At 38.1% G+C, this 19836-nt stretch overlaps 1 protein-coding gene and 1 long non-coding RNA gene across 3 annotated transcripts in view; one reads left to right on the plus strand and one right to left on the minus strand.

Annotated features, from left to right (window-relative positions):
* LOC116098932 overlaps nt 1-1356 on the minus strand; it is a 41873-nt gene extending 40517 nt beyond the window's left edge. The window contains exon 1 of the long non-coding RNA XR_004122005.1: nt 862-1356. This is a non-coding gene — a long non-coding RNA (uncharacterized LOC116098932). The remainder of the gene's footprint in view (nt 1-861) is intronic.
* An 81-nt stretch (nt 1357-1437) lies between these two features.
* Tax1bp1 (Tax1 binding protein 1) overlaps nt 1438-19836 on the plus strand; it is a 53042-nt gene continuing 34643 nt past the window's right edge. Inside the window, exons 1-5 of one of the 2 annotated variants that reach the window (XM_031381935.1) lie at nt 1438-1574; nt 7566-7734; nt 13318-13420; nt 14417-14604; nt 18407-18565. In XM_031381935.1, coding sequence (XP_031237795.1) covers nt 7573-7734; nt 13318-13420; nt 14417-14604; nt 18407-18565 — 612 coding nt within the window. In that variant the 5' untranslated portion in view covers nt 1438-1574; nt 7566-7572. Of the gene's footprint in view, nt 1575-1765; nt 2334-7565; nt 7735-13317; nt 13421-14416; nt 14605-18406; nt 18566-19836 lie in introns of those variants that run through there. The other variant, XM_031381936.1, reaches the window with a different exon arrangement.

Below are 19836 nucleotides of genomic sequence, written 5' to 3' on the forward strand. Positions count from 1 at the left end.
CTCATTTCTTAATAAACTTGATCTTACCTGATCTGAAAAATCTGCTTTGACCTAAAGAGACACTGCTGTGTGCTTTATGTGTTATTAGCATAATAGTCATGCTTTTTTCCTAAAAAATAAAAATTAATGTGATTTTGAGTTGTTGCTCCAGACCCTGTGGGATGTCATGTAACATAATAATATACCTGTCTAAAACTCCAAAACATTCTGAGATCCACCTGGCAGGTATTCTGTATTTTACTTCTTACAGACTGTCTTAAAAGTCCATCTAAGTATCAAGAGGATAATGTATTTATTTTGGGGGGAGAAATACAGTCTAGAAACCCAAGGAACCATTATTACAAGTAATGAAGCAAGGTGAAAATCCAAATAAAGATCTTCATTGAAAAAAATGGGATCCAAACCCCAAGAAACTATTACAAATAAAAAAATAAAAATATGTGCAGAAAGTTCATGTTTCAACTATGGTTTGTATTAGAGCATTTTTTGTGGGGGCATTTTTTGAGGCAGGGTTTCTCTGTGAGGACCAGGCTGGCCTCGAACTCAGAAATCTGCCTGCTTCTGCTTCCCAAGTGCTGGGATTAAAGGCGCGAGGCACCACTGCTCAGCAGCATTGCTTTTTTTCTGATTTCATTAATAGAACTAACTTACAATTTGGAATTTATTCTGACTAGTATATATGTATTTTAACTACTATGCAGAGCTATCCATGTGAACGAAGAGGTGCCTTTTATAAAAGCGCGCTTATAGAACTCCCTTTCGTGCTCACATTTCTCAAGGATCGCAGTTCTCTTTGAGCTGCAAGATGTAGGTGCTGGGAACAGAACTCCCAACTTCTACATGAGTGGCAAGCTCTCTTACCTGGTGAGCTTTCCTATGAGGTATCCTGTTCAGATGACTGACAGCCCATTGGAAGGGGGTGGATGAAGTTTTTGTTCTTTAGCAGAAAGCTTGGATTACACAGTAGTCTTATGATCATTCAACAGTTCAGAACATCATCTCTCTGCCCAATGTAAGATATTACTCATATCACATGTAGGCCAGGCTAGCCTTGAGCTCATTATGTAGCTGGTGACACGGTAAATGTCATTAGTTTTATAGCAACACGGGAATATGATGGTTCAATTCGTGATAGCTATTAGTTCTTGGGGCTTCTCTATATATTCAAACTGATGTGTTAGCTTAGACTGATATTTAAGACCCAGGTCCTCGCCTCTGAGCGATCCTTCCCACCTCGCTGGTAAGTCAGTTAAGTTGTTTCAAACGGACTGTGTTTGAGGTAATACATCACTGACCGAAAGCCGCAGAGGACAAGCTGTCAGGGAAATCACTAAAGGCCCTCTTCACAGCTGGCGAGTGGGGCGTGTCGCCGCGGAGCATGCGCAGGAGCAGAAGCGGAAGCGAGGCTTCCTGGGGCGGAAGTGACGCGCCGCCGGCTCTCCGCTCAGAGGAGGTGTAGCCGGTCTGCGCTGAGAAGCAGTGGTGGTGGCCGCTGAGCTCCGGAGCGTGGCGTAGCGTGCCGGGCGGAGGCCCTCTGACGGATAAGGCTTGCGGGTGGGCCGCGTGCCTTGGAGGTAAGCGGCGCTCGTGCTCCGTCTCGGCCCTGGAACCTGGGCCTGGCGAGTGTTGGAGACCGTGGGACTTCGTTTCCGTGGTGACGAAGCTCTCCTTCCCAAGGACAAGCTTCTCCTGGGCCGCGATTGTGACGTGTTTTGGGCTTGGGTCGACCGTGGAGTGGGAAGCGTGGCCGGAGCGGGCGTCCTAGGCCGCGGCTGGCCCCGTTGTCTAACAAGCAGCGGACTGGTGGCGGGCGCGCCAGGCCGCGCGCGGCGAGCCGCGGAGGACCCCGTCAGAGACTAGTTAGATTGTTTTGGTTTGAGTCTCCTCTGGAGGAAGGAGGCGGGGACTCCCTGTGTCGTTCGGTTTTGCTGTCGACGTGTTTTGGCCGGATCTCAGGCTTCACCTGGGCTGGCTGAGAGATTAGTTAAGTCTTGCTGTTTGGGAAGCAGCCCTCCCCCTGGTGCTCTGAGAAGGCTTTAAGCAATCTTGGGGAGGATCACTCCGCTCTTTGGTCGTCTGGACTTGATTTCACGACTCCGCCTCCCTCGCCCCACCCACCGCTGACTCTCCCAAGTGTTTTGGACCGGTCGGAAGGGGCAAGACGTGTTCTGGCTGGCGCTCATCGCCCGAAAACTGTACTGTTAGAACTTAGCTGAGGTGGACGCTTGTATTTCTCTGTTGAGAAAGATGAAGTACAATCTGTTCCTGAAAGTCTTGTTGGAAAACGTTGTGGCGATTGATTATGATAGATTTTCGGCCTTACCGTGATGTTGGTATGTTAGACATTTTGATGCGAAATATTATTCGTCGCTGCTTTCTGCCAGTGGTAAAAGTTCATGATTAGGACACGAGCAAATACTAATTAAAATTTTAGTGTTCAATCCAAGAACATTCGAAAAGGATTATTTGAATAACATTCGTTAAAAGTGGGCTGATTAAGTAGGCGAGTGATCTCTAACTTATTCTCTAGGTGTGGAGAAAAGGCTGAGGCCAAGGACTCGCCTCCATTCTGTTCTTCTCTGGGCTAAATTGGATCTTTTTATGTCCCCTTTTGAATGTTAGGCAAACGCCCTGAACTTATCTTAGATTTCTGCAAGAATATATTTGACTAGGCTAGGAATGACTGGTCCTCGTTACTTGTTAAATTTCAAATACAATTATATTGTATTACTTGTTTTCAAGTTATCACATTAGCAGCCTACCATTTGCTCTTAGGATCGCAGTCCTGTATGTGAAATTTAACCATTGAATACCTTTTCTAAGACAAAAATAACATCTTGGCATTATAAATTGTAACTTTTAAAGGATGCTTTTTTAAAAAAAAAATTTAGACTTACTTTATGTGTATGAATGTTTTGCCTGTATTTATGTGTACTACATGTATGCCTGAGGGCCGCTTAAGTAAGAAGAAGGTGTCAGCTCCCCTGGAACTAGAGTGATGATACATGATTGTGAACCATCATGTAGGTGCTATGAACCCAACTTAGGTCCTCTGTAAGAGCAGTAAGTGCTCTTAATTACTGAGTGATCTCCATCCCCTAGGATGCTAAGTTATTGTTGTTTTTTTTTTTTTTTTTTTTTTTTTTTTTTTTCCGATACAGGGTTTCTCTGTATAGTTCTGGCTGTCCGGGAACTCACTCTGTAGACCAGGCTGGCCTTGAACTCAGAAATCCACCTGCCTCTGCCTCCCAGGGACTAAAGGCATGCGCCACCACCGCCTGGTTGTATGCTAAGTTTTTATTTGCAGTTCTAACTATATATTTCTATTTCCTTGGAAGAACTGCCTTACCTGTAAAGTTTATTTTTACTTATTTATTGGCCGGGCCTCACTCTCCTGTAGCCCTGGCTGTCCTGGAACTCTGCATGTAAGCCAGGCTGGCATCTACCTGCCTTCTCAGTGCTGGTATTAAGGTGTTTACAACCAAACCCTGCTTCACCTGTGAAGTTTATTGGTGTATTTTCTTTTGGAATGGTTGTTAGTATGTAAACTTTGAGTTTTAAGCATTTGTAGCTCTAAAGTTTACATTGTCCTAAATAAGCCTTAATAAAAATTACAAATTTCCTATCTCCTAATACTTGTGGGCCAAGAACATAGTATTTTACAAATGAATTTATTAAAAAAAAATACAAAAAATAAGTTAAATCAGACCTGATGTTTTACCACCTGGAATTCTAGCACTTGGGAGCTGAGGCAGGGAGGAGTGTCATGAGCTTGAGGCCAGCCTCAACTAGAGTTGCACATCAAATTTTCTCTAAAGAGAAAACAACAGGGCTGGAGAGATGGCTTAGTGGTTAAGAGCAGGGACTGCTCTTCTGAAGGTCCTGAGTTCAAATCCCAGCAACCACATGGTGGCTCACAACCATCTGTAACAAGAGATCTGACTTCCTCTTCTGGAGGGTCTGAAGACAGCTACACTGTATTGTATACCTATAATAAAATCTTTTTTTTTTTTTTTTAAAAAAAAAAGAGAAAACAACAGGTGGGCAGAGTATAGGGATACCCAGCTGCCTAGGCTAGTGGAGATAGGGATGTCTTCAGGAGTGCAAATTAACAAGTCTTTGTTTCTGCCACTTGAAAGTTGGCTGATAATGTATTTCTGAGACTATGGTATTCTACAAACTATGCAGAAGACTGAAGAGTAAATAAGGGAACTTACAGAATATCAGCCTATTTTTATTCTCCTTCACATGCTCTGTCATTTACGATTTAAGTTTGGAGACATTTTACACACACACACACACACACACACACACACACTTTTTTTTTGTTTGTTTTTGGAGGGAGGGTCTTGTTTTGTATGTAGCTTTGGCTGGTCTGGAACTTACTGTGTAGATCAAGCCACCTCAAACTCAGGGATCTGCCTACCTCTTATTTCTCAAGTGCTGGAAATAGGCCCCTATTTTAGTAACTGAAGATTTTTAAAAACATCGGCTATCAACCACTATCTTAATTATGGTACTTTGCAAGGGCACAAAGTGACCTTGCAATATTTTCTGTTGAAGTAAGTTAGACACAGGGCTTTTGCTACTAGCTTTGTTTTTTATTTGCTTTTATTGACTTCAGTTTTGAAATTTCTGATCGCACACAAAGGAAACCCCTGTGAAAGGTTCATTCGACCTGGAAAGGAGCTGAGACTCAGGTTGAGAAATGCTGTCATAGAGTGTAGTTTACAGCCTGGGATCTGCTTGTTTTTTGTTCCCAAAGCTTTAGGGCTTACAGGTAAGTGCCTGGGGATATGAACTCAGGTCTTGATGGTTGCAAAAGCAAGTACTTTACCCAGCAAGCCATCTCTCTCCAGTCTCCTTCTTTGTTGGCGTAGAGGTATCTTAGCCTTGGCTTTCAAATCTTTGTGTAAAGTGAGCGTTGACTTTGAACTCCGGATTCTTTTGTTTCTAAGTACTAGGATTATAATTTTGGGCCACCATGCCTGGCTCTATCACAGATTCTTACTTTTGTGATACGAACATCATGCATATGTAAAGTATTTTTGTTGTTAAATCTTGAGTTGGATGGTGTTTCAAAGTGTGTGCCTCCCTTCTAGCTTCTGGATAGACTTCTTTTACAAAATTTGTCTGTTCTTTCAAGTGGCATCCATCCCACTGCAGTTTTCATCTCCTTGGATCATAAGTTTCCAAGGAGAACTCATCCAGTCAGTGTCCTGCCATTATTGGGAAGGATATATCACAGCAGCAAGCATGTCTTCTCTTGCTTGGCTGGTTTCTCCCTCATTTTCTTTAGAGGTAGGGTCTCTGTATAGCCCAGGTTGGTCTTGAACTACCTTCTTGCCTGCTTATATGTAGGATTACAGTTTTGTATCACCCACCTAGCTGGATTATGGCTTTTTATTTCTTAGTCTTTTGATTTTCTTAGTTTCACTATGAAGTCATGGCAATCCTGCTTCAGCTTCCAGAGTACTGGTATAGGCCTGCAACATTATGCTTAGTTAATAAACTTTTTAGTAGTTGCTCAGGTGAGTAGCAACTACCGCTGTGCTTTCTAAGTAGAAACTTCATTGAGTTGTGAAGTAAATTAGATTAGTTAGCAATTTTTTTTTGTCCTGGTTACTTTCATTGTTGCAGGGATCTCTGTAATGAACTTAGAAGCAAGTGCTATAGGCAGTTACTTTGTGTGTGCTGTATAATTAATGATTGTATTGAGTATGATGTGCTTTATAGTTGCTTTTTTGAGTAAATTCCATCATTGTTTTTCCTTTTTTATCAAAAGTGAAACAGATTAGAAAACCATTTGAAGCTGGGCTGATGGCACAGGCTTCTATTTCCAGCACAAGAGAGGCTGAAGCAGGATTGCTGAGACTTAAAGACAAGCCAGGGCTACATAGCAGGACCCAGTCATAAACAAACAACTAAAATAAAGCAGTCAGAACAGAACCATTTGAGTCTTGCACTTTTTGTGGTCCATCTCTGTCATTCATCTAGGGTTTGTATACTAAATAGGTGAGCACTTACTGGATCTGTGGTAGACTTTTCAACATTATATAGTGCATTAGTGCTATACTTTAAAAACTTAAACATTTTTATTGTTTATGTAGATGTGGGATGCAAGTGCCACTGGCCACTTGTGGAGGTGAGAGGACAACTTTAGGAGGTGGTTTTCTCCTTGCATTTCCACATGGATTCTAGAGATTGAACTTTGGTTGCCAGGTTTGCAGGACAAGTACCTTTATACCTGGTACTTCTTGTTTTTAGTATGCATTATTTATTTATTACTTTTCTGTTTTGAGATTATAAGACTATTACACCATTTCTCCCTTCTGTTTCTTTTCTCCAAACCCTACTCTATACCATCCTCCTTGTTCTCTTTCAAATCTATGACATCTTTACTCGATAATTGTTGATAATGCATATGTGCATATTATATACATACATATTCCTAAATATAACCTGCTCAGTCTATGTGGTGTCACTTGTGTATATGTATTCAGTTAATGTCTACTTATTTTTGATAAGTAAGTATGTAGGTAAAGTGAATGAATACTTGAAGTTGAGGTAGTTGTTTTTTTTGTTTTGTTTTGTTTTTTAAGATAATATCATTAAACCCAGAAGGAAAGGATAACATCAATACAGGTAGAGGAACAAGTATGATGAACTATTTTAAGTGACCAGCTGATAAAATTTGCACGCTTAAATCCCAGGAAGGCTGGCAGAGCCTGGGTTCAGAGTTAAGTAACTGGCTTTCTATTCAGCTGCATACAGGATTAAGGGAATTTTTAGAGACTGGGTTAGGAGAGTGTGTTTATGTGTGCATGTGCACAGAATCATCATAATTGTTTTCTTTTAAAGGTCCTTAACCTGATTTGAAACCAGGATTGAAAAGTGATGATTCAGAGTTTTACAATAAGGTCTGAGAATGTAAACAAAATGTTAGCATCAGGTTCACTATGGTAATCCAAACTCTAGAATCTGGGATGAGGAAGAAGATAGGACTTAGGGAGGAACTTGAACATGAACATGCTGTTCAGGGCTTCCATACAGAAAGAAAGAGTTAATTCAACAGTAATTGATAACATACAGGTATTTAACTGTCGTTATTTATTTTTTTCTTTCTTTTTTTAATAGTGTCTATTGCTAAAGAGAAATCAGGTTTATATTGGTGGACCCTCCATTAAAATACCACTGGCTTGCTTTTTGTTAGAATAGAGGGCTTAGCTTTCCTGGAGAGCTGCATTGCATTGAGTTGAGTTTTGTTTTGAGACAGAGCTTACCATTTTTTTGGATTTTAAACTCAAGTGTATCTTTCTGAGTCATACTAGCTATAGTTTGTCTGTTTTTGTATTTGGTCACATTTTAAAGGAATATTTCTCATGTTTAAGGCATATAAATATTTAGAGTTAGAATTGTGTTTGTGTGTATGGTGCTGGGCATTCAACCTAGGGCCTCATATATGAGGAACAAGAGCTTGACTGAATTGTATCCCCATCCTAAAAGTTATGGGTTTTGAAAGTATAAGTTGACAGTGCTTAACTTACATGAATTACTCTTTTCAGATTCACAATGACATCCTTTCAAGAAATCACATTGCAGACTTCCAATTTTGCCCATGTCATCTTTCAAAATGTGGCTAAAAGTTACCTTCCTAATGCACACTTGGAGTGTCATTACACCTTAACTCCGTATATCCATCCACACTGCAAAGATTGGGTTGGTATATTCAAGGTAAGAGAACCTGAATATTTCTTCCATGTAGATTCCTTTAATTTTATCTTTTTAGAAATTACATTTGTTTATTTATTTTGTGGTGTGGTGTTTGTGTTGTGCACACTATTGTTTGTATCTAGTCAGAGGACAACTTGAAGAGTTGGTTTGTATCCTTTTATCATACAGGTTTTGATGATTGAACTGCGGTCATCACACTTGGCAGCAGGCACCTTTACTTGATTAGCTGTCTTGCCAACTTGAATATTTTCTTTAAACAGATTTGGATTTAGCTTATACTAAACCTTGTCTTAAGAAAGTACATTAAAATTCAGTTTTGTAAATATCACCATGAAATAATAAACACTGTGCAGTCATTTAAACACTGGGAACTTAATTCCACAGGTTTTCTTCTGTGTGATCAAAAGATCCAACTTGGGTAAGGTATTTGTGAAAACTTTCAGAACATTCTGTGTGTGTGCATGCACTTGTGTTGTCTGTACTGGGGATTGAACCCAGAGCTTCATGAGCAAGTGCTGTACAAGTGAGCTGTATCCTTAGCTCAGAATGCCTTTTTTTAAAAAAAAAAATCCAAATTCTCTCTCATTTCACCCTTCAAGGGGGAAAAATAATCATTTTTAAAAGATTCTCAAATTGTATACTATCTTTTGTTTTCATTTGTGATTGATTTTATACAGCTCTGTAGCCATGCATTGCCTCTTTTGTTATGTGCCACTTAAATATTGCTCATTGTTATTGTACTATTTTTAGGTATATATTCTATTTTACTTGAGAGAACAGTAAATTCTTTGTTGGATGGTTCATATAGTCACCAATCATTTTTTATAGTATTTACCTGGAAATTATGTTTCAGTGGTTACTACTTTGGTATTCTCTACTATGCTGGAGGTTTTCTGCAATTTTCTGGCTCTTCAGAATATAATAGAGAATAGATACAATTTCAGAAGGCTATGGGAAAAAAGGTTTTTGGCTCTTTTCTGTTTATTGCATGAAGGAGTTACACTAGTCCAAGCTAAAAGTGGACCCTGAATGGTTACATATACAAGTTGCGAGGTTTTTAAACTTGTGACCAGGGACAGAAGGGAGAATCTACTCATTGCAAGGAAATCCTCACTTAAGCTTCAGAGAGTCACAAGCACTTAAACTTGGGACCCTTCAGCTGATTGTCCCTAGTCAGTCAGTCCAATCTGTCAGGAACTGGCATGTGTTCTTGAGAAGGCCGTCCTTCAGCTGAGTTACTTCTCATATTCTGGATGCTCAGAGTACTACTGCAGGTAGAATTTCTTAAATGCCTTCACTTCTTAAGTCTGTGAGGCCTTGGATTAGGGTCTTCCTGCCATTTCTCTGTTGAATTTGTATATAAATAGAATCCTCAGTGTCCATAGGAAGCAGGTCATTACCCTTATTTGAATGAGTGGTGGAGGTTCTGGATCATGGCCAAATTTGTCATAGTATTTATGTACATATTCATTGAATCAGTTCATTTAGTTAATTGAACTAGGTTCTTACTATAGGACATTTAAGTTGTAGCTAAAGCCTTAATCCCCTTGAGGCAGAGTCTTTCTTTTAAAGATTTATTTATTTGAGTACACAGTTGCTGTCTTCAGACACACCAGAGGAGGGCATCAGATCTCATAGATGGTTGTGAGCCATCATGTGGTTGCTGGGAATTGAACTCAGGACCTCTGGAAGAGCAGTCAGTGCTCTTAACCTCTGAGCCATCTCTCTAGCTCTCGAGGCAAAGTCTTAACTATGGCCAGACCTCTTTGTGTAGCCCAGGCTTGTCTTGAATTTGTGAAACCCAAAGAGGATAAGCCAAAGAGTGTCAATCACAAGTTCTGTTAACTAGCTCTCATAACTCTGGATTTGGTGTGCATGCCTGAGCATGCAAGAATCATAGGCCCTGCCCTCAAAAAGACAAGGCTCAGAGTCCAGGTTACTATTTTGGCTTTAGTTCCAGCTTAGGCTCCCAAACTCAGGCTTCCATGAAGACCCCATGGTAAAGCCCTCTGCCATTTGAGGAGTCTTACAAGCTGTTTCCACAAATGAACCTGTTCTGTAGAGATAAATTAGTTAACTGCTGTGGCAAGTAGCTCTAAAACTGTTTGAATGTTTTGTTTCAAGCTTTTGTTATTTCTTAAAAACATTTTTGTTGGAAGAAGTGATTTAACCACCCATTATAGTATGATAAAGGTTCCCTCTGGCTTATACTGTTTTGGCTAAGAAATCTGCAAGTAGTATTCCCTTGTATGGTGACTTTTCCCTTGCTGCTTAAAGACCTTTGGCAGCATGATGATAATGTGTCTTGGCTTCTCCTTGGGCTTAGCCTAGTTAAGGTACTTTGAGGTTGTTTTGTTTATAGAGACAGGGTTTTCTTATGTAGACTAGGCTGCCCTTAAACTCTCTAAAGCCTAGGTTTACTTCACTATCCCAAAATCTGGGGCTCTAGGCATAGAGCACCATGTTTAGCTATTTTTAGTTTCTTTACTTTGTTCATTTCTTTTTCATACCTAGTAAGTTTCAGCTGCTACTTGTATAAATATGCTCTAAGGCTGTTTTTTTTTTCTCTAGAAGTCTTCAGTCTTCAGTGGATTTATTTATTTATTTACTTAAGTCTTTTTTTTTTTACTACTACCTAGGCTGGTTCTGACTTCACATTCCCTTCTCAGCCTCATGAGTAATGAATTAAAGATGTGCACCACTACTCTGTTTATGTTGATTTTATTGATAGGTTCCTTTATATTCAACCTCCTTTTTCATATCCTTTTGTATTCCCTGTCTCAGTTATTAATATTAAATTTTAAAATTACATTTAGTTAAATTAATTTTCTGTATACATATGTGTTAGTGCCTGTGTGTGTATGTGTCTGTGTATATGTGTGTGTGTGTGTGTGTGTGTGTGTGTGTGTGTGTGTCCAGGTCATAGGACATTTTTCAGGAGTGAGTTCTGTCCTACCATGTGGGTCCCAGTGATTGAACTTGGGTTGTCAGGCTTGGTGGAAAGCCCTTTTATCCATTGAGCTTCTACACATGGTCACCCCTGCCCTACTCCCCAAGCTCTGAAGCTTAGCTAGGAGACTTCAGACTTGCTGTGTAGTCAGTGTCTGGGCAAGTTTGCAGAATCTTTATTCTGCTTTAGTCAGTTGTGGAAATTTACTCTTGTGAATTTTCAATTCAGTTATTGTATTCTTCATCTTCAGAGTAGTGTGGCTGTTTTTTGTTTGCTTCATTATTTTTGTATAGTTGGTTATTGGAGTATATTGAACTTAATTAATTTATTGAACTCTGTTTCTTGAGGTTGTTTTTTTTTTTAGCTTAATGTTTCTTAAGATTTATTTTTTTCCTTTGAATCTTCCATTCTTAAGAATTTTTCTGTTTGGTGATGTTTACAAAGTAGTGTCCGTCCTCTGAGTCATTTCAGACTTGTCTGTACAGGAAAGACGTTCACCATATACCCTGCTCAAAAGTTCTCTGGATCCCCCTTCGATCTTTCACTAGAATGTTATGTTGTAGCTCTTGTGTAATTCCCAACTGAAAATACTGCTTGTTTCAGGAGTTTGTACTCTTTCTCCCTCTTGTGTCTGTTTGTGGTACTGCATGTTCTCAGTTGGAACCAGATGTTGAACGGTATTTTTTTTCCCCAGTGCCTAGGCACCCAAATCCTCCTGGTTTTGTTGGTGTCAAGTCAGATGAGGCAGAAACCTGCTCAGTCCATCAAAAAGTCTCTGTGTTAGATCCATGTCCAGCTTTTCCCTGATTGCCCGCAGGAGTGAAGCAGCACAACCTGCTGAGTTGAGCCTACTGAAGGGAGAAGAGCCTGTGGTTGGTTGTTAGAAAACAGTACCTCTTTTAGCTCACCTGGAGTACTTGTTTTTGTAATGGGTTTTTGGAATTCTCCCAAAGAATTTTCTGAATTGTACACTGTGAAATTGATGACTGCCTGGGAACAGAGCGTGGGCTGCTTAAGAGTATGAAACTCTTCATGTTTCTCCACTTTCACTTTCACTTACTTGGCAGAAGATTCCTTTTCAGACATTTTGTAATTTCCTCAGTGTAGCCAAAGGAAAGCCTTTTCTTTTCTTCCTGTTTTTTTTTCTCTTGTCTTTTTATTAAGTATGCATCTAGGGAACCAAATACTCCTAGTGGCAGTGTTGGAAGGAAAGAGGTGGAGTTTCACAAAGTGGGAAGGGTGTCTTCTGTTCTGCTAGGAAAGGAATGAGAATACCAAGAGCTTTGAACTTAAGCTAAAATTCTGTTAGCTCTCACTAATGGCACACAGCTTCAATATTGTTCTGTTTGTTAACAGTGGCTAATTAAAATTGTAGGACATGGGGCTGCTAAAGATAGCTCAGAAAGTAATACCAGGACAGGCAGCCAGAGTGCAATCCCCAGAGGGAAGAGTGCTGACTCCCAAAAAGCTGTCTTGTGGTATGTCTGTACCAGCACATGTACATACACACACACACACACACAAAAGAATACAATCTAAGACTGTGAAGGATGTATAGTTTTATGTAATGTTACTAGCAGTGTATTTGCTTTAATCTTACTTCTAATCAATATTTAACACAGTCTAATCTGTTTAGAAAACATAGCTTAAGATCTGTAATATCTATATTTAAGTTGAGAATATTACATATATTTTAATTTTTATTATTGTATATTGTATGTGGTACGGGTTATGTAAGAATGTTTCTCATATGAGTTCATTCAGTATGCTTTGAACATCTTTCTTTGCATACATCCAAGATGAAAGTATGTTAATAGGTGAGGTATAAGTGATCTCTTAGAATGTAAATGCTCTCTTCACCAAAGATATACAAATAGCTTTCAGGCAGAACTTGCCAAAGATGAAAGATTAGTCATTTAAGTTATAGGAGAGTACTTATTAAGACAAAAAGAGAGCCTCCCTGCCACTCCCCCACAAAAGAAAAAAAAAACCTAAAAAAAGATCCTAAGTATGAGGTATAAAACAGTAAGTTATTAGAAAGTAGAGGGGCTAAGAAGATGACTTAATTAGTAAATTGCTATAAGGACTTGAATTTGAATCTTCAACACCCATGTTATAAAGCTGGGTCTACATGTCTGTAATCCTGACATTGAGCAGGCAGAGAAAGAATGGGGTGTTTGCTGGCCACCTAATCCAGCCAAATTGGTGAGCTCCAGGATCAGTGAGAGACCCTGTCTCATAAAACAAGGTGGAAAGTAATTGAGGAAGACACTCAACATTGACCTTGCCCTTTCCATGCATAATCTTGCATCTGTGCATACAAAAACCCACAGGGTATATATAGTAACAATTATTTTAAATTAAACAGAAGATTTTGTATTTGATCATGTGTGTATTTCAATTGTCTGGGAGAAATTAGGTAGTGCTTTGAATATATAATAGAGACTTCATTCAGTTTATGTAAATTGCTATAGCTTTTGGTCACAGTTTAATCATAATTAAATATGCCTGATAATAACTCAAGAATTTTAAAATTTTAAATATATATTGTAACTTTAGGGTATAATAAAAATGATGTATCTAACTAATATTAAGGCATTTAGTTACATTGTCTTTAAATTTTTCTCCTTTAGGTTGGATGGAGTACTGCTCGTGATTATTACACATTTTTATGGTCTCCTATGCCTGAACATTATGTGGAAGGATCAACAGTTAATTGTGTACTAGCATTTCAAGGTAAGAACTGAAAACTCAAGGGCTTGATCAAGCTAGTAGCCTCTATTGTAGTTCTGTTTCAGGCGTATTTAAATGAGCCTTTGTTGAGTGAAAGTCAGATGACTGTAAATACCATGTGTAGGGCACAAGGGGTTTTCATAGCTGCTCAGAACACTGCTTTTTTAAATGAAGCAAACTTGGAGTTTCTTAAGAAAAGGTTATGATGCAGATTTAAATGTAAGCATTAACAAGGGAAGGGAGACAAGTAGGAGGACAGAAGTACATATCCTCACATCCAAGCTGATGATTGATTGCATATGTAGGGAAGGAATATCAACCAAGGATGAAGTTGAGATTGCCACAATACTCATTCATTTGTATATTCAAAACTATAGTATGCCCTTGTATCAGGGAAGTTGCTTTCCTCTTTCTGGCTCCTTTGGGAATAATTATTTGTGGAAGTGTATATAAGTGGCTTTAGCAAGTCCATTATTGTGTTTACTAGGAGTACACACTGGGAAACAGTTACTGAGAGATTTTCATCATGTGTCTTCTGGCCAGTGATTATCTCTGGTTAAGAATAAAATGTTGTATTGTGCTATGATTGCACTTTAGGGTAACTATAGATAATGAACTTGTACTTTGTGTGTCTCAAAAGATAGAATAAAAGAATACTACTGTCTTGCTTTTCTGTTGGATCTGATGCTTCTTTCTATCCTCTGCAGGTACCACAAATGCAGGAGGTGCACAGACATACACACAGACAAAACACATACATATAAATAAAAAAATTAATAAAGATAAAGGGGGAATGCATATATATATGTTTCAATCAAAGAGATACAACTTTGGGGTATGTTTGAGAAGAAAGTATAACTTGGACTGATAAATTTGTTAACAATAGGAAAGACTCATTCTAGGTATTTTCAGAATAATAAGATGGAGGGTCGAAAGTATTATTAATAAATTAGCATTTTAAAATAGCAAGTTTAATAATTTTTGTTACTCACCTCTTAGGATATTACCTTCCAAATGATGATGGAGAATTTTATCAGTTCTGTTACGTCACCCATAAGGGTGAAATTCGTGGAGCAAGTACTCCTTTCCAGTTCCGAGCTGCTTCTCCAGTTGAAGAGCTGCTTACTATGGAAGATGAAGGAAATTCAGATATGTTGGTGGTGACCACAAAAGCTGGCCTTCTTGAGGTGAGCACCTACAGTGAGGCGTAGAGTTTGCCTTGACTGGCATTGTGAGAATTTCCAAGTTATGCCAAGAGGGGCTACCAGAACAAAACGTTCTAAAACTAAACTTGTACATGAATCCATGTGTAGAGGCCAGAAGTAAATGTTAACTGTTTTCCTTAGCCATTCTCAATCTTACTTTTGAGACAGGGTTTCCCAATGAACCTAGAGTTTGTCAGTTGGGCTAGACTAGCTGGTGGGGCTAGTTTTTATTTTTTTTTTTTAAAGCACAATTATTTTGTGGTTCTGTTGTGGTACTCATTGTCAGATGAGTGCTGAGAAGATAGATACCTGATTCACAGACTAAAAGTGTTCTGTGTACAGTAACTGGTACAGTAGGACAGCCTTTGGAACCACTTGGGCTCGCCTCCTCTTTCCTCACCTGGAGCTTTCTTCTTCAGGTACCCTAACCCATTTGTTTGCTGAATTGTCTAGAGTTAGGGGTCGAGCTGCCTGGGAGAGTGCAGTGAAGCTGTGCATCCAAGACTATTCTTTGAAATAAATTTATAATAAATAATTTTATTTATTAGTCCTTTCATTTTAAAAATAGCACTTTAGATTGGTTACTGTATTTTTTTTGTCAGTTACACCTATATTTCATATATTGTAGGTGATTGGTTTTTCTTTATAGACAGATGGATCTAAAAGCAGATGTTTATGCTTTTGATTTTTCTTTGTTTATCTTTAAGAACTGAGACTATAAAAGGAAAGATAAGAGGTTACACTGTCTTCTACTGTTAGGTTGTTCAAAGACAGTTCATACAGGAGTTAGAAGGAACTGTGAATTCTTCATATCTTTCCTTCCTTTTCCCAGAAATTCCTCTCTTATCTTAAATACAAAATGCAACTTTTATAGGGTGACTGAAACATTTTGTAGTGACAACTGCCTCTGATCAGGGTTCTTAGCCTAGTATTTGAATGTTAGTCAGAGATACTGAAGTAAGCCCTGCCCAGAGTGCAGTTAGCACTGACAATGTGCAGGGTTTTTGAGTACTTGTCAGAGCACTCTTATCTCAAGCCCTGCTGGTAATGGACACTTGCTCCCCATGGCTCTGCAGGCTTTTCTCTAATTGGGACGCAGCCCAGGTTATTTGTACTTTTTCGTTTCTCCACAAAAGCTGTGCTATAAAGATTTTAATTGCTGTCTCTTGGGAAATATTTCTGAGATAAAAATGGTTTTGTTTTCTGTAAAGTTCTCAGAATTCTACATCATTGATGACTTTAATGATTTTATGAACATTGTACATTAAGTGATTAATGAGATAAAGTCTTTGAACTTGTGAGCCTCAATTGGATAGTAGAAAAGTAAAACAAAATAAAAAGACGTTTTAGGGATAGTAAGGGATTCTTGACCAAAGGCTATCTATTGGGTGGTACAATCATTCTAACCTTCTTAGCTATGATCACAGCAGTGGTTTGAAAGGAGACTGCACTTACTAGAGGTGCTCTAAAGTACTTAGGGGTGGAATGTGTGTACTTTTATTTTGAATGATTTAGGAAAATAAAACAAAATCGCATAAACTAATGAATTTATAATATAAGCCAGATGTGCTGGCACACATATTTAATCTCAGCATTTGGGAAGAAAAAGCAGGAGGCAGAATTTTAGGCCAGCCTGGTCTGTGATATAAGACCTTGTTTTGTTCTGCTCTCCAAATGAATAAAATGGGAAAGGAACATGGCAGCATATTGATGACTAGTGAATTGAGGACTATATTTGTTCTTAAAAGATTTCAAAGTAGAAATTTGAAGCAGAAAAGATATTTATTGTTTTATTGTTTCCCATCCAAGTACTAACCAGATCCACCCCTGCTTAGCTTCCAAGATCAGAAGAGATCTGGCACATTCACCCTTGGTGTGGTTGTAGACAATTTGTATACTACCCCTCCAAAAAAAAAAAAACAAAAACAAAAACATAAAAGATCAAACAAACCAAAAAAATTGTGCTGGGGTTACATTCAAGATCTTGACACATGCTAGGCAAGTCTGTATTTTGAGTCTTATTTCCAGACTTAGATTTATGCAAATTTTAATCAAATTTCAATTCTTTATTAAGTGTTATAAACTAATCATTGAAAAAGTTTGATTCTGAAAATGCTTCTATTGTACTAGGTCATCATTTCTAATCTGCTAGAAAGTTTTGAGCCAGATTAATGCTGTGTTAATAATGCCATTAACCCTTAGGATTGATGTTCTTGCTTGGTCTTAATTTTTCATTGGCTTATTGGATATAATTTAATTTTCAAGGGCTCAGCAGTTAAGAGCACTGACTGCTCTTCTGAAGGTCCTGAGTTCAAATCCCAGCAACCACATGGTGGTTTACAACCATCTGTAATGAGAGAGATCTGATGCCCTCTTCTGGTGTGTCTGAAGACAGCTATAGTGTACTTACATATAATAAGTAAATAAATCTTTAAAAAATTTTAATTTTTAATAGGTATGACAGTTGAGTACTTAAACTTTTACCTTTTTATTTATCCTGGAAAGTTTCCCACATTATGTACTTTTGTTTTGATCATATCTATCCATCCCTGTTTTCCTCCAGTTCCCCTTACCATCCTTCCCCATCAGTTTTTCCATTTTGAGAATATTTATTCTATGCATTTGAATAAAAAGATTATTCCAAAAGAGTTTAGCAGTTCAGCTTTCATAAGTTTAGATTTTAGTCCTATATATCTATGATTCTACAACCCTGGAAAGCTTAATATGGGGATTTCTGAATGAAAAACATTCATCAGCTAAATACCCTCTTTATAAATTCTTCCTGAGTCTCTATTTTTCTCCAGTTAGAAGCAAAAGACTTTTTGTTATAAATACTAGCCATTTTATTTATGACCATGTTTGGTTCTTTGATTTAGGTTTTGCTTTGTGTTTCCTACTGGACTTCCAACTTTCCAGAACTGAGTAGTTATCAGCATTCCCTTAAGAATCCAATAGAGTTAGTATATTATTGTAGCCTTAGCCTTGAAATTTGCATTTTTACTTAAAACAAAATTTTTTTGGGGGATCGGGTATCTACAAACACCAGTGTCAGGAGAGTAACAGTTCACGTGAGGGAAGAAGGAAATCCAGTTTAAACACAGCTCAGTAGCCAGTGTCAGTTCAAACTTCTAGAGTCTGACAGGGGAGAGTTTATTTTAGGCATATTTAAGTTCACTACAATTTGGCAAAAAGTTTCCTGGTTAACAATTATGTCAATCCCAAGTGTACACTAAAGCTTAATGTGTAACTCCATCTAAAGCCTTGTGCAAAATACCTGTGACTTCTGTAAAGATGGTTCTACAGTTTAAGGGCCTAGGGATCTAGTGTGGTCTCAGTCATAGAGATAGCATCCAGGTCACCAAATTATCAAGTACGTGTGACATCTTCCCAAAGGATGGATACTGTTGATTGAGAAACATTGCACAAGATAATGACCTTGGGAGAAAGAGTCTGGGATAAACATAATACTTTTAGGGATTGAGGTGTGACCTGGCCCTATAGGATAGGATAACACAGGTCACCTGGTTACTAGATCTAATCCTAGCCTTCTGGGCGAAAACAAGTATACATCCCGTCCTTAAAGAGGGATGCTTGTGCAACATTCCTGGTTTCCCTAGTGTTTACCTGTGAGCACAGGGCCTTTTTTTTTTAAACAAAAGGATTATAGGCTGAGTACTATGCAGTAGGCAAAATGTAGAACTTTGTGAATTTACTTTTTTAAGATAAGAAACTAAAATTGTAATATTTTATGATAAAAATCAACTTGAGGTTTTTTTTAATACAGCTGAAAATTGAGAAGACCCTGAAAGAAAAAGAAGAATTGTTAAAGTTGATAGCTGTTCTTGAAAAAGAAACAGCACAGCTTCGAGAACAAGTTGGAAGAATGGAGAGAGAACTGAGCCATGAGAAAGAGCGGTGTGAGCAATTACAAGCAGAGCAGAAGGTTTGTTACACTTTTCTAAAATGGAAGCATTTAGGATGATTGAAAATCATGTCTTGAGGAAAGTAGCGTGTGTGTGTGTGTGTGTGTGTGTGTGTGTGTGTGTGTGTATGTGTATTTATATTAATGTGTGTATGTATGTGTATTTATATATGTATATGTATAATTTTTTAGATGTATTTATTTTATTTTTTTATGTGTATGGGTATTTTGTCTGCATGTGCAGCATTTGCATGCCTGATGCCTTTGGAATCACAATTGGGGGCAGGTCCTCTGGATGCTAGGACTAGATCTTGGGAACAAGTGTCTTACCTACTGAACCAATGTCAGTTCCTATTAATCTTCTGCCATAGTCTCTTTTACATTTTTAAATAGTCAAAATATTTAAAGATTTTTGGTACCAGGCTTAATGATAATAGGTCTCTGAATTTGTTGTTGGTTGTTGTTGTATGTAGCACAGGCCTTGAACTCTTGGAAACCATCCTCTGCCTTCCTGGTACTAAGATTACAGGCATGAACAACCATGCCAGCCTTCTGACAGCCATTTCTCAGCATTTTACATCTAGTTCTGTATTATACTCATATAATATATACTCTGTATTATATTATATTTGAGGAGGAAGGCTGTAGGGTGTGAGAAATTCACATAGGAATAAGCACAAAATAAATGGAAGGTAAACGAAGAAATTAAAGTTACTTTTCACTCAGCTCTTTACCTTAGCACCCAGTGAGGCAGGAAGACTCAGGTCACGACCAAGTTCACAACAGCATAGGTTGCATAGGAATAGCCTTTGTCCCTAACACTCAAACAGCAGCAGAAACAGGCAGAGATCAGTAATCTGAGTACATTGTGAGACCAAATTCTGAAGTTCTTAATGTAAGAAGGCTAGAAATTACCCTTCAAACAAAACAAAAAAATCCCCACCTAGTTAAGATAGCTATTTTTTCCCCTTGAGCAAAGAAAAATGACTATATATAGAAAACTGGAGTTGAGTTTGAAACTAAAAACTATAGAAAAAATGTGACTACTTACTATAGTCATTTTTTATGTGATAATTTTCACAAAAAATAACTTATTTAGTTATTAGAAAGATATGCCTCACAATTTCAATGTTATAGCTAGTTGGCTAGCTTCATGTCTATGGCTGGATTGAAATTTTCTCTTAAGTTGTATTCTATTATTCTTCTGGCCAATAAGGCCCTATTACTTAATAATTATTAATTTGGTCATTAGTGCAGTGATTCTTTTTTTTTTTTTTTTTTTTTTTTTTTTT

Source organism: Mastomys coucha, unplaced genomic scaffold (genome assembly GCF_008632895.1).
Source record: "Mastomys coucha isolate ucsf_1 unplaced genomic scaffold, UCSF_Mcou_1 pScaffold20, whole genome shotgun sequence".
NCBI classification, from domain to species: domain Eukaryota; kingdom Metazoa; phylum Chordata; class Mammalia; order Rodentia; family Muridae; genus Mastomys; species Mastomys coucha.